The sequence below is a fragment of the Clytia hemisphaerica genome, unplaced genomic scaffold (genome assembly GCF_902728285.1).
Source record: "Clytia hemisphaerica strain Z4C2 unplaced genomic scaffold, Clytia hemisphaerica genome assembly, whole genome shotgun sequence".
Lineage (NCBI taxonomy): Eukaryota > Metazoa > Cnidaria > Hydrozoa > Leptothecata > Clytiidae > Clytia > Clytia hemisphaerica.
In genome coordinates, this window is record NW_027103495.1 from 330798 (window position 1) to 346406 (window position 15609).

Genomic DNA, 15609 nt, shown 5'->3' on the forward strand with positions numbered 1-15609 from the left:
TAGTGGGGACGCTAAGGTGGGACGGTAGTGGGACGCTAAGGTGGGACGGTAGTGGGACGCTCAGGTGGGACTGTAGTGGGACGCTAAGGTGGGACGGTAGTGGGACGCTCTCTCGTAAGGCTTTTGTATTTTTGCTTCTCTGATAATTATGTGCGAGTAAAAAAGAACTCAATATGAGTAAATGAATACTTTCACAAAACACATATACATGATCTGTTCTTCAGTTTTCAACCTACACAGGATTTCGGCCAAAATATATATATTGATTTTTTTTATCATATAGTGGATGATAAACGAATAATAATAATATTCAAATTGGTGGTTTGATCGAAAAGCTACCAAGCATATGCGGCGAGTCAGAAATAAACACCGGAAAATTGGTAATCAATTTCTGGCTCCTTATCTTCAGGCTCATATTGTCTAATTTATAGAACAATTTTATTATTCTCCAACACTTTCAATCCTTTGCAACTTTGTCTAGGCTAAATCTGGGAAAACCTAATGGCCAGTAAAACTTTTTTACCCCCTTTAATCATATATAACATTACAGGTTTCAATAGGTTTTAGATTCTTCACACTAAGGTTTTTACAAAAGTGGTCCAGCAGCAGCCTGACTATATTTCAAAGAGTTTAAATATTTATTGAGAATAACAAAGTAATCATTCGAATCAGAGGGGTTTCCCCAGAAACACGATTTTGAATTCGAATGAAAAGAAAACATTCTAATTGTAATAAAGGGCTTTCCCCTCAGCATGAGTGGGACGGTAGTGGGACGTTCAAGTGGGACGCTCTTTTATTAGAATATTGTCTTTTTGTCTTTATAATTATTTAATGAAAAATGTGAAATCAATTTCTGGCTGCTTTTCTTTTGGTTTGGCTAGTAATTTATAGAACACTACTGTAAGTCTGCGATAACGTATTTCGAAAAAAAATGACCTTCACTAGGACTTTGCTAATTTTAAAAGGTAAGGAAACCACATCTTTAGCCTAGTCAACTTCATAAAATTTGATGAAAGAAGTTTTTGGGCGCCACGTGTATGTTTCACCTCACGGGTTTTCCCTTTCACGTGAACAATGTGGATACTTTTATTATTCATGCTGATGGTGTAACCCTTTGTTGTCGATTCGAATGTTTTCCTTTCATTCGAATTTTGAATTCGAAAAGTAAACATCTTGTCTCTGGGGAAATCCCTGTGATTGGAATGTTCATTTTTTATATGATACTCTTTAAAATCAGTTCTCGCAGATTTAGACATTTAGCCTCTAGGCTAAAAAGAGCGTTAGAATTGTTGAAATTGCTCTGTAAATTACACATTGAATTACAAAAAAGAGCCAAGAGGAGGAGCCAGAAATTGATTTATCTGACTGACTAGCTTTTTGTGTCTTGTAGCTTCGATCAAATTGATTATGTTATTATTTTATAATCCATTCACTATGAAAAAAGTCAAAAACATTTCGATCGATCTGTGTATTGTTTATAAGTGCTTGACCTGTCCCTCTTCACTGTATTATAAAAAGAAAAAGACAAAATACATATAAAAGAGCGTCCCACTACCGTCCCAACTTAGCGTCCCACTACCGTCCCACCTTAGCGTCCCACTACCGTCCCACTTTAGCGTCCCACTACCGTCCCACCTTAGCGTCCCACTACCGTCCCACCTTAGCGTCCCACTACCGTCCCACTTAAGCGTCCCACCTCAGCGTCCCACTCGAGCGTCCCACCTGAGCGTCCCACCGTCCCACGTCCCACTTCTCCAGTATGCCCAATCGGCTGGGTACAACTTTTTAAAATTGTATCATAAAATGGCTAACTTTCTCATTCCCGGGAAAACATACCTGCCCCGTCTCCGGGATCTTTTTGCTTCTAGGCGTCTCCGGCTAAAATCGGTGTTAAATCTACTTTTGTGGCGTTTTGGTCCTTTTCTTTTACACTAGCAATCGGAAAGTTTCGCTGGGAATAAAGCAATAAGCAAAAAGCTCGTCCCAAAAAATCTTAAAAATGGCAAAAAATGAAGTTTTCAGAATGTCAAAAATTTTTATATAGACATAAAGAATATCATTTCATGAACAATATGTGAAAAAATCAGAGCAGGAACACGCTCCATTGAAAAGTTATGACCAGATTTCCAATTTCCAGGCTAAAATCCCTGGAAAGCTCACAAAAATCAAGATTTTTACAAAATGGGCATATAAAGGCTACAAAGTAGTTTACCTTACCAAATGTTTTTAAAAATGATAATTTCAAGTTACTGAAGAAATTAAGTCATTTCAGATGTCCAATGGAGTTTTTAGGGGGTCTAAATTCTGTTGCGCCGTGACGGAAAATCATAATTCTAAATAAAATTGAACAAAGCAGAATTTTTTCAGTTTTTAAATGTTAAAATATAAACTATTAGGACTGTTGAGAATCAACTAAAGGAATTCACTCTAAAACACCCACGGTATTCTTTTAGTGTACTTTAAAGTTTGCGTTGCGCCGTGCACGGAAAATCCAGGTTGGTGTTTTAAAATTATCTTTTCTCCAAAACTTGTTCATCAATCAACTTGATGTTATAGACATGCTTAAACAAGTCATCCTGGTAATATTTAGCTGCTAAAATTTATTTTAGACTTAGTCATACCTTCAAATAGCCAATGGAAAAATACTAACAGATTTTTTTTCAAAAATGTTTCATTCTCATTTTTTCCAAAATGTCCATATTTTTAAACAGTGCTCTTTTTCAGTATATGATTTTTTGATCTCGAAAATACATGCCTTGGGAAAAATATTTAATAACTTGTTTTGATGGCAATATGTTGAAATACGATGAGAATAATATATTATTCATATTTGTGATTTTCATTGTTTCATCAAATTTTAAGCCAAAATGGGCCATTTATTGACCTTTCAAGAACCAATATCTTTCCAGCACATTCACAAAACCCCATGATGTTATATATCATTGAAAGCAAAATTTTTCATAGATTCTGAATATCTAATTCTTAAAATTCACAATTTTGTTGGGTGAGAGCTATAGTGCTTTAAGTAGTTTTTTCAACAGCTGGGACGAGCTTTTTGCTTATTGCTATAAGGAAGTTTAGCAATCCTACGGTATGTAGTGTAAAAAACCTTTCGCTTGCGAACACGAGATTTTCGTATCGTGCGTAACCCCTTTTACAATTGATTTATATTTTTAAAGACAGGTAAGAAGGCATATTGATTGATGTAACTATCTCACCACCTCACCACCACCCTTTCTTCAGCTGAGAAAAAATGAAGGCATAAAAGAACCCTGCTCCAAGATCTTGCCTAATTTTCCTTGAACAATATTGGGAGCAGCCCCAGCCCACTCTTAGTCGTTTGTAGAAAGTAAAATAAAAGAAAATGAGAAAAAAGAAATACCCTCCAACCAAGGCCTTCCAAAAACATTCTAAATCCACAGATGTGTCGGCTCGAGCAGATCCATATTACAAGAAGAACTTCCTACCTTTGGTCTTTAACAGTTTCCAATTCTATACTACATTTGGACCCAGCTGAACAAGTTTAATGGCGCGCGGGCAACTTCCAAAACGAAAGTGCATCCAAGTAGGTATCGATTGCTCCACGCATTACACGCGCAAATTCCAAAACTAATCCCAAAACCAGAAGATATTGAAAAGAAGAAAGTATATCTTTTATAGATTATTCCTAAAATGATACAATGACTTTCCTGAGGTCAAAATATTATTGAAATTTGACAAAAGAAAATACAAAAAGCGAAAAAACAAAAAAAAAACCACAGCACAAAAAATGGCTTCAAATATAGCTTATAGCTTCTGTGATATTTATGTCCGGATTTTGAACAATATTGTTCTTTGACTTTGGTATTCTACTGCCTCGAATGCATAGAACAGTGGACCTTGCAAGAGCAAAGGAGATCTTAGTTCTCAGATAGTTCAATGTAATTTGCATAAGTTCATCTCTCTTTTCGGATAAGAGCGTAGCTAAAGCCTTGATGAAGATTTGAGCCTCCCTGCCTGCGCCTCCATTTGTGGAAAAGATGAGAGGTGTAAAAGAACCTCCATCAACTTGAATGATACGTTGGTTATAGTGTCTCTTCTTTTCTTTCTCATTCACTTCAAAAGCACAAGTGGGACTCATCCTAGAGTACCGTTGGGCATAGGCATTAAATACCCTAACATCAAAAAATGCCCGCTGGCCTCTAGTCCAGAATCCCCTTGCACTTATATCAGCTCTGGCACCATCTTCCTTGATTACACCCCGGTCAAGATGCTCTCCAGTGATTGGTTCAAGCTGTGGTTCGATGGTTACATCCTTAGTGACCTCATTTAACGTCATGGCTAGCGTGTCCCGGATCTCATTATGGCGCTGGTAAATGAACCCACCTTTGGGGCAAGACAAAGCATGTTCAATAGAGAACCTTTTACCACATGCACATATGCTAGGTAGGTGCTTTAGCTGCCAGCGGTATCTGATGGCTATCGAATCGAAAAATTCTCTTTTGGTGAGATCAAAGTGTTCACTTTTTAGTGGTTTGGCGGTAAGCCAGTTGGACGCCCCTTTAACTTGGGCAAGATCGTTGGCTTTCTTCTCCTCCGTTGACAGCTCATTTCGGATCTCGCTCAGGGAGTTCTTATGTCTCACCTCCTTTTCCTTCATAATAGTATACTTTCCTTTGTTGTCGTTTCCTCTGAATTCTTTTCTTTGAGCTATAATGTTCTCTGTTAGTTCCTTGCTCACCTTTCTTGAGTTCTCAAATTCATGTTCAGCAATTTCAGAAAGGATCGGTATCCCCAGACCTCCGTAACGTACTGGTAGAGCAAGTAGTCTGCGTTCGACAAAACTGCAGTGATGACCTTCTGTAAGGGCAGGGATTAGAAAATTGTCGATGGCGTGGTCTAAAGGTGTTAAATATTCCTGAATGTCACTAAGTACTCTGAGATGATAAGTGAATTTATGCACAAAGCCACCTACAAAAGCACTATAGGCGCATTGCGGTTGCGACTTAGCAATGTCACTGAGGGTCTTGATCTGTTCAATCCACTTCAATATAAGATCCTTGATGTAATTCGATTTGAAGGCATCATCGCCAATCGTCCCCCCAAAATATTTTTTACCTGAGCACGTGATCTTGACCAGAAGATATACCGTCGTTTTGTTACTAGAACAGTGCTCACATCACTGGATAACGACCGCCTTAAATTTGATGAAGAATTCATCGGTTTAGACAATGATCCACTTCGACACTCTCGTTTGCGTGATTTAACTTGAAAATATGGATATTTTTTATAAGCATTGCACTTATAAGCATATCTAGGCTCAGATATGGGGAAAAATTAAGCATATGACAAACATATGGCAAGCCTACGAAAAATGTTTTTTTCTGATTTTGGCTGGAATTTTGCGGATTTTCAGTATTTCCCTAAATTTGTGTTTTAGATTTAAGCATCCCCTCAAGCCAAGCATTTTTCAGCCTTATTAAGCTTTGAACCTAAGCATCTCTGTGCCTGTTTTCAGATTTATGTATGCTGTGGCAGTGTTGCTGTGGCAGTTTGGCTATGTTGCTCTTAGTTCAGAAATGGGAAACTTATACAAAACCACGGTAGATTTTGTACTGTTTGCAATGAATGTGTTTAAGGCATTACTAAACTTCGAAAACTTGGCAAGATTATACCACAAACATGAATATTTTGTTTTTTCTTTAAAGCAAATCATTACAAAGGCTAGAGCGTGAAGGTATTCCCTCTAGCCTCTAAACACGGGTCAGGTACTAAAATTCACCAAGATTCTGTTTTTGGGACCAATCCATAAATTAACCCTATGAATAGAATAGTTGAGGATTTTAAGTTCATAGTTTATATGCTAGGTTTTTGTTGTCTCGTATGAGCAATAATGGGGTTGTATTCCATTATTTATTGAAGCATAACTTCTTTCGCCTGCATATTTTGCTTAGCGGAATGAAGCCACTTACCTATATAACAATATAGCCGTATGTGTTTTCGCTAGCGAAGTTAATGTACGACACTTTTTCACGAGGGTTAAAGGTTTTGTTTTTAAATAAGATTGATATCGCTTACTCATCAATTTTATTTCACAAGCTTTTTCACATTGGATTGACACGGAGGTGGAGCAAGATTAGTCAGAAAGAGGAAAAGATCGCGCGAAGACAGACAGCATTACTTTCACAATATTTTTTGAAGAATTCAGTATTATTATCACTTTTCGAATTTAAATCAGATTTTAATAAACCAGCTACTTTCAATAAGATTTACCTTAACCTCAGTAAACTGATGCCTGGAAAGACAGAATATTGAACCCAAAGAAGACAAGATGAAATTCAAACAATCATGGACTTGATGTTTAAGAAAAACACTGGAAAATGCTGGAAAAACAAAAGAATGGCCCCCTCCCCCAGTGGCAATGTTTAGTACGAACTTTTCCAATATCCTTCAACATTGCCACTGGGGTGAGGGGGCTTTGAAGCTTATATTATACTTTTGTCTCCACAACTTTCGCCCATGATTGTAGTTTAATGGTTACTTTATTTTTATATATATTGAAAGTTTTTGCAATTATTTTTAAACACTTATGTCCTCTACCGACGAGGATAATAATTTGGACTGGAATCATTGGATATGCTGCTTGGATTTTTCTTTTGATAATATAACATCGTCTCATGAATTCAATACACCTTTTCGACCGTAGCCGCCAATTGCCGCACGGTGATCCGGTTGGATCTAGTTTAGGGTGGTAAATCAAATAAAAAAGTGGGACGCGCCTGACCGCGCGAATACGGTCGAAAATATGTATTAGTTCACCGTTATTGTTTGGAAAATGTTGAAGATTTCTCTCTAGCCCTTTAGGCTTCAAACTCAATGAACTATCAATTCTCAAATCTAGCTATTCATATTCATGATATTCATGACGTAATGTTTTCTACGGTAATACCCTGCTTTTAGCCAGTAGTGGCCAATTTAAACTAGACGCCAAAAGTTGTATAAAATTTGCCACTACTGGCAAAAAACCGGGGTCTTTCCGTAGAAAACATTACGTTATGAATATCATGAATATGAATAGCTACAAAATAGCTTTTAAATTTGGTATAGATACGGCACTGATACATTACTTATTGATCATTTTCTAACTAAGATTCACACACAATACTGATTGAAAACTGAATATTGATTGTAGCTGAAGATTTCCGTGTTTGAAAATCAAAATTGAAAAAGAATGAAACTCTCTATAACCTTTTGTATATTGAGGAAAAAGATGTGGCGAAGTTTGTTCAAAATTAAAAACATACTTTATCTAGTGGTTTTTATGTATTTATGCCTATGGACAATCAGGCGGGTGCTTCATACTGAGACCATAACCACGACGTTTCTCCAGATTAACGGTGAAGGTTCAGAGTTAGTAGGAAGTATTTCTAAGCCAATAACAGAAAGAATCGTGCAATTTATCACCGAAAATCCAATGAATAAAGCAACTGAAATAAAATTGAAGCAGAAATGTAACATACCCAGATTGAATCCTTTTCATCCAGATATTTTAGAATTAACCAGAGGTGAACCTTCCAAAAAGATTTGCTCCTATCGATGGTATTCAGAAGTCAATAACGATGGAAAGCTATCCATCAAGAAAAACATTGCAGTCAAAACAGCTGAATATGCATATATTGTAAGAATCGATAAGAATAGACAAACTACGACTAACTTTCAAACATTTTACGATGAAATTCAACAAGGTACATATACGTTTTTTTATAAGAACAAACTATATAAGAACATAAGGCTTGACCAAAATATTGAGAACAAGTTAAGAAAATTGTCAAAAACTTTCTGGACTCTAAAACACCAAATTTCTTAGGAAAATAAACAAAAATACTCAAAAATTGGCGAAAATAAGAACATGTTAAGAACAATTTAGGCTTAAAACTCAAAAAGTTAAGAACATCCGAAGTCTTCAAAAATTTTGGATGTTCTTATAAAAAAATTTGTAAATCGAGCTTTATATTTCCCGATCCCGCTATTGTTGAAGCGCTGTAACGGTCATTATTTGGAAGGGGTTTGCTTTATTTTTAGTATGCTAGCGAATGAAAAATTTACTCTGGTGAATTCTAAATTTTAGGTAGCCGAATTCCTTATAAGCCCAGTGTATTGACTAGCGTTGGGTATATACTTGAGGCAGCGAACCGAATTTTCAGATCGAGTTGTAACATATTTTGTGCCTTTGACCTGCGAAATTCGCTCTTCGCCGGGCCTGAATAGGAACCCTGAACCACAAACAATTTGAAACTGCTTTGGAAGTTAACAAGGCATGTGACAAATATCCCAAGGCGTATTATCTGAAGTTTTAAAGGGACATAAAAGTAGTAAAATGTAAAGATTGCGCGAACCACGTGTCATTAAAGAGAACAATTAAAATCACGTGTCCAAAACAAACTTGTAAACAATTGAAACAATCAAAATCAGCCATATATGTTTTAATTTTGTATTCCGCTGCATACGATTTGTTTACATATTTTGTCAGTCAAGTACTTTTATGTCCCTTTAAAGGCTGAAGTCTCAAAATGAGATAAGATTCGCTTAGGAATTTGAGAAAAAATCTCATTTGCTCAAAAGTTGGGAGGCAGTCTACCTAGTCTCCTCGCTTCCGCCAGGCCTGTATAATGAGATGTATTTGGATTTCCCCCTTCCCCTTCCCCACATACTGCATGAAAATATACAATTTATCCTTCTATAGGAAGTGTGTTTTTAACGCAAGATTACGTGAAAGTTCGCATCACTCTAAAGAGAGGTATAACAATCCACGAAGCACATGCGTATCCAGTACGAAATTTCACCAAACATCCGAAACAACAAAAAGAATCTTCAATAAACCAATTGAACATCCTTTTCATCAATGTGGATTCGTTATCACATTCTGCAGCTGTCAGAAGTCTGCCAATGTTTTACGAAGCTCTGGAGAATGACGCTGACTCTATCATTATGAAGGTAAACTTTCTAATATATTTGTCTTAGACTATGCCATAGTCTAAGACAAATCACTATCTAAGAAATAAGTCCAAAGCCGAAGAAAATTCGCAAACGTTTTTTTTGCCGAAAAGAGTTTACAGTCGGTAGAGTTTGCCAGTCTTCTTCGAAACTCTCCCGCCGATTTTCTTCCGTATACCGCCATAACGCCATACCGCCATATTTTCCCACTTTTACTATCACTGTAACGGACGATAACATCATCTAACTTTCTAATTAATTTTCTATTTTCATTCACATACAAATCGTTGTATTATTTTGTAGTTCTGAGTCCAAATTATTTTCTACTTTCAATAAAAACCTTTTCTATATTTTACGTTCTCAATTTGTTTTCTGTACACCTCGCTTCTTTGGTGTCGGTTTACACTACTCTCGGGTACTTAATAGCCGTCGCCCCCCCGCTAATTAATTTTCCACCCAGGACATTCTTATTCCAACCCCCCCGCTTATCAATTTTTGGGAAAATGTTTTTGAAAGTTCCCTTTTTTGTCCTAATTCAGCTGTATTAGCCTCCATTTCAAAAAATTTCCACCCAGGACATTTGTATTCTACCCCCCCCCGCTTATTAAGTTTTGAGATTTTTTCCAACCCCCCGGGTATTAGGTACCCGAGAGTAGTCAAAATGTGACCTGGAATAGACCTTTTCATAAATTTCGTCACGAACATCACTTGTCTCGTTTTGAAATTATTGCCAAGGTGATTGATTAAACTACTTTCTATTCATAAAAAAATCATTTAAATGTTCCAAGGGTTATATTCACCATGGTAATCGTTTAAATACGAGGTACCTTAAGGGAACTAATTTTGGCGAATTAGAAAAAATTAGTTCCCGCCAAAATTAAATATTTTGCTCACTCGCCTCTGCAGAGGGAAATCTCAAATCTTTATAAAACTCTCGAGGAAGAATCTAATACTTATCAAAAGAACTTTTTAGAAAGGTGAAAATTTTCTTCAATAGACCTTTTCATAAATTACGTCACGAACATCACTTGCCTCGTATTCAAACAATTACCATGAGGAATATGTCCCCTTGAGACATGAAATAATTTTTTATGAATAGAAAGTAGCTTTAATCAAATCCACTGTGAGTTAATCACCAATGACTATTTATTACGTAGGGTCATACGGTGGTCGGTGACGGGACGACGGCGCAATTCACGGGTATTTTGGTAGGTGACATGGAAAGAAATCTACCTGAAGCTCGTAGAGGTATCAAAAACTCTTCTTCAGTCGATCAGTGGCCTTTCATTTTCAAAGAATACAACAAAAAAGGGTAAGTCCAAAATATACTTCCTTTTCCTAGCCTCGATATTAAAATGGGATCTTCCAGAAAATATCCGTACATGGGGGGGGGGGTGGAGGATATAGTGTCCGGGGGTAAAATTGCTCTTTTTGAGGGTAATTTTGAATGTCCAGGGGGTCAACTGATGCTTTTCCGGGGGGTTAGACCTACTGTCCGGGGGGTCAAAAGTAATGATGTTCGGGGGGTAAATTTCAAAAAAATGTTATATCCTCCACCCCCCATATTCAATACACGAAACTTCGCAAATGACCTGGCCGAGAAGATGGAGGATGAAATAAGAAAAAGTCAAGATCCAATGTTAGCCTTATCAAATTGACACATCTATAAACTGTCCATAAATCGATATCCTCAAATCCTCAACACCAACAATCGGCGCCGAAATATTTGGCACAAAAGGGGAACTCCCTCAAAACTTTAAAACCGCAAGAGATTTTTAAGTGCTTTGAAGTACAGTTCGGAAGCAGAGTTTTAGCTCTGAGTCTTAACATTAGACTTAAGAATTAGGACCTTAGGATCTCAGGATCTAAAAGCTCAAAAATGTTTCAATAAGGCTGAGAACATAGCCTGGAGCCACTTAACCCTTCCCAAATCGAAAAATCCAATAAAGCATAGTGGAAGTACTGAAACTGCAATTCTCACCCGCGACCTTTAAATTCTGAAAAACGCTAAATAAAATACCCTAAATTGGCAATATATTTTGGCGCTGATTGCACCACAAAACCCATTTCTAGAAATTAATCAAATATCTTCTTCCAAAGTTTAATACACCTTTACAGAGCAATTTTTCACCTTTTTCGTTTAGTTATGCCACAGTATATTCCGAGGATCGACCAGGTACTGAAGCTTTCACCTTTCGTTTGAACGGATTCGACGCCAAACCTACCGATCGATATTTAAGACCATTTTGGCGAGGTGCTGCAGGATTCTTGAACAAAAGATTGTTTAAAAATAGCCCAAGATGTCATCATCAACTAGAATTGAAGTTTTTAAAACGTTTATTGATGAACTATAAAGACACACCCGTATTTTCTTTCTTCGCAATGGGATCTGCACATGACGTTTATGCAAACTTTAAATTATTTGATGAAGATTTCCTTGATTTTCATCAATTTCTGGACACCTCTCATGCACGACGAAATACTTTAGTAGTTTGGTTTGGAGACCATGGTGCTCGTTCTTCAAAATACAGAGCAACAATGGTTGGAAAATTAGAAGAAAGACTCCCTTTCATGGCTTTTTCATTTCCACGCTGGTTAAAAAATAAGTATCCATTAAAATTTCAAAATTTTAAACAAAATGCTAAGATTATGACGTCACACTTTGATGTCTTCTCAACTTTGAAACACGTGTTGAATTTTGACGGTGAATTTGAAAATAATCATAAATGGGGTAAAAGTTTATTCACAAATATAACAAGTCTCAACAGAACATGTTCTGAAGCTGGTATTCTGGAACATTGGTGTCCATGTATACAATATGAACCTATGAGTATTGAATCAGAATTATCTAAAATTTTAGCCGTGAAACTCATTGGATTAATGAATAAGAAATTGCAGAGGTTAAAGGCTACAAAAAAACTATGCGAGCCTGTAAGTCTTTCACGGATCATTAGAGTACAACAAATTACAACAAACGATCATGTCCGAAAGTTTTCCAAAAGCTTCCGTAAAGGATGTGATGGTTGTGGGGCAAGGATGGAAGATGATAAAAAATACACTTCAGACAGTTACGAAGTTGTTTTAGAGACAGGACCGAACTCCGCGGCCTATTTTGAAGCGACTTTAGTACAAAATATACGGACGAGAGAAATTACGGTTAATGGCGATATAAGTCGTATTAATAAATACGGAAACCAACCCCATTGTATTGCGGAAGAGTTTCCTCACTTGAGACAATATTGTTATTGTAAGCAACAACTACCATGAGTGGTTTTCGTGGACTGTAGTGAACTCTCGGTAATTCGAAGGAGTGGTTTCGTGGACAGTGGTGAACTCTCGGTAATTCGAACTTCTTATTCAAATCTTTCTAAAGGTAATTCAAAATAATTGACGGCTCCCGTCTAAGGAAAACCATCGTAATATACTGCCCTCTATAATTCGAACAAATTAGAATTCCTGCTTAAATCGAATTCATGAGAATTGAATATATATTTTGCTCTATAGTTCATAAAGTGACACCGATCCGTTGCGAAATCAGTTGCAAAACGAAACAAATGAATGAAACTTCCAAGAAACAGATTAGAGCTGCGACAATGAACTAAAAATGGGGTTTGGCAACCTTTTAATAGATAGGAAAGATAACGATGAGCCGATCCGAAATGCTGGAGATTGGTTTTTCGGAAGCGGGATTCTTTTTTGTGTACTGCATGATCGGAATTCTCGTCTAAATTTTAAAAAGATTCTTTTGTGGCTTTGATCAATTGTGCATCTGAAGAGTTGGGTAAAATTACAGAAAATGTTGATTTCAATTTCAGGTACCGGGTGACCCACGAAAAAGTTCAGGCGTTTCTCGACGTCTTGAGGCCGAACAAATGTCCCAAAGTGCTTGGAATTTTGATATTTAGAAAGTAGATATCCTAACTTAAAATTTGAGCTATCACTTCTTAAATTTGACCAATTTGTTCTCTACTTATGAGCTTTTAAAGTCAAAATTCACTTTTCGGAAAGTGTAAAAAACACGTAAAAAAGAGGTATTAAATTTATGCAATCAATTAGAAAATCGCTTACAAATTGACTTATTTAACGAGTTTTATGACATTGATAATTAATAAAAACACCTTTAAAAGTAGTTTTTGTTTAAAACAAGTTTTATAAAAATTGGCGCTTTTGTAGATTTTTCAGATTTTTTTCAAAAACTGTATATCAAAAACGTCTAAAAATACCAAATTTGATACCCCTTTTTTACGTGTTTTTTACACTTTCCGAAAAGTGAATTTTGACTTTAAAAGCTCATAAGTAGAGAACAAGTTGGTCAAATTTAAAAAGTGATAGCTCAAATTTTAAGTTAGGATATCTACTTTCTAAATATCAAAACTCCAAGCACTTTGGGACATTTGTTTGGCCTCAGGATGTCGGGAAACGTCTGAACTTTTTCGTGGGTCACCCGGTATATTTTTCAGCACGTGCCTACACCCCCTTAGACCAACGGTGCTATCGTCCGTTAGAGGGATAGTAAACGCGGGAAAATATATATATGCGGAATTTACAACCATAAAAAAGAACGTGTACCTTAAGGCTTGTCACATGGCACCACTGTTATTACAGCCGTAATAAAAATAGCATCTAACCTATAATTTCCACTGTGTCGCAGACCTGTTTGGACCCCAGCCCCACTGGAAAATTAAGCAAAAATTCCGTCCCCGGTGGGAAAATACCCTTGAATTTCAGCCCCACTGGGAAATAGACTGTGATTTCATCCCCACTCGAAATTAAATGTTTAAAAATTGCACTCCAAAAACATCCACACTGGGTTTTTTAACCTTGGAGCAATACAATTTCTATCCCCATTGGGATTTCAATAGAAATTGAGGAAAAAAGTTCCACCGGGGCTGTGAGACAGGGGTGTCACCTTTAACGAGAGAATGAAATTTAGTCTACAGTAGAAATTTCCTCGTAGTGTATAAAGGAAAAATATCCCTCCAAACACTCCAAAGTGATAATGAAGTCATTATAAAAGATCACAGCAAGATTTTGAATTAAATTTGTAAAGTAAAAGACGTATTAAATGAAGTATCCAGTGTCCTTATACTCAACATAAGATTGCGAAGGAAAAGATTTCTATAACATGATAACTTGTGTGTATTATATAAAGATATCAGTTTGTAAAGACAACAACAGCGATGTTATCTAGAACAATCTCATAGCTCTCTAAGATGGATTAACGTAAATAAAGGATTTTTTCGAATGATTTTTTTGTCGTTGATGATATGATGATGAACATGATATAGGTGTTGGAGGAGTAAAGACATGGTTGTGGTTCGTGGTGTCGCTTTATGAGATTTTTTTCGTTCGTGAGTGGGAGGGTGATGAGCAAACCTTTTCGGGTATTGTCAGAGGGCCTCTATTTTAGGCTAGTGTAGTTTATTCTGATTTTTCCTTTCCTTGCCTATCATCTACAGGGCGGGCGTGATCCTGTTATCTACAGAATGATCGAAAGCGCTTAACTTCGGTCGGTCATGTCTAAAGGAGTGCGTACGATTATTGGTTTGGTATTCTTTTCGCAATCAACTTTAGTAGCTTTCGAAAGGATTCTAAACTATCCAAGCCCTCTGGAGAGAGGCTGTGCGTAGTTGTTGGATATCATCATGTGAAGAAACACAGAGGACTAGCAACACATGTCAGCACCTTTTAAATAATTAGAGCATCTGTGAGGTTTGTCTCCTCTTCAATGTGATAAGCGGATCAACCGGAGACGTCTTATCGCACTTTTCTGATACACATTTTATAAGAACAAACCATAAAAGAACATAAAATGGCTGAAATGCTAAGAACAAGTTAAGAACATTTACTCTAAAACTCTAAAACAGCCGGTTTCTTAGAAACATGGCCAAAAAAACTCAAAAAATGGTGAAAATAGGAACACTTTTTTTAGGTTTAAAACTCAAAAAGTTAAGAGCTTCAAAAGGATACAAAAATTTTGAATGTTCTTATAAAAAAACGTGTAAGCGAATCGATAACAAAAAGACACTGCTGATAGAATGATACCAATTTGAACCAGTTTATAAAATCAACAAACAAAAATGGAGAGGTGATCATCTTTCAAAACCATTTCCGCTTTTCATCAAAACAAAACGAAAGCTAATTATAGAGTACCTCTCTTTCTCTCTTGAACTACGAGTAGAAAATTGTTGTTTCACTTTGGACTGGTATGGTATGATGGCATGATTTTATGGCTTGAATCTGAAACGACAAAGATTTACAGCTGTTGTTGTTTAGAGCTCTTTAATTTTGTATGATGAGTAGACTTGGAAACTAGCCTGTTAATCAATCATGTTAGAGGGCGGGAATATAAAGGCGGCGGGCGTTTGCTAGAATAGGAACTGCGTAGGAGAAAGAGCAAAAGCTGGTGAGAGGCTGCTGATTAACAGCCCTTGCCGCCGATAAAATTTCTTCTTACGATTACCTAACTCCTACGCTCACTTTTCCCACGTGATACCGCTCCAGCCCGACTGGCGTGCCAGTCTGATGAAGTATTCTTACTGTTTTCTGATAATAGACAACAAACTTCATTTGTGACTTAGTTGTTCCCATTACTTGATAACTTTCTTCGAAAAAAATGCTATTTCGAAATCTTGT

General features: G+C 36.7%; 2 protein-coding genes across 2 annotated transcripts in view; one reads left to right on the forward strand and one right to left on the reverse strand.

Annotated features, from left to right (window-relative positions):
* LOC136798689 (F-box/LRR-repeat protein 18-like) overlaps positions 1 to 15609 on the reverse strand; it is a 36863-nt gene that overhangs the window by 14299 nt on the left and 6955 nt on the right. The window lies entirely within an intron of this gene.
* On the forward strand, positions 7250 to 12240 carry LOC136798697 (uncharacterized). The gene is made up of 5 exons (XM_067055353.1): positions 7250 to 7259; positions 7524 to 7724; positions 8723 to 8973; positions 10131 to 10285; positions 11118 to 12240. The coding sequence occupies exons 1-5, from the start codon at positions 7250 to 7252 to the stop codon at positions 12238 to 12240; spliced, it is 1740 nt and encodes a 579-aa protein (XP_066911454.1).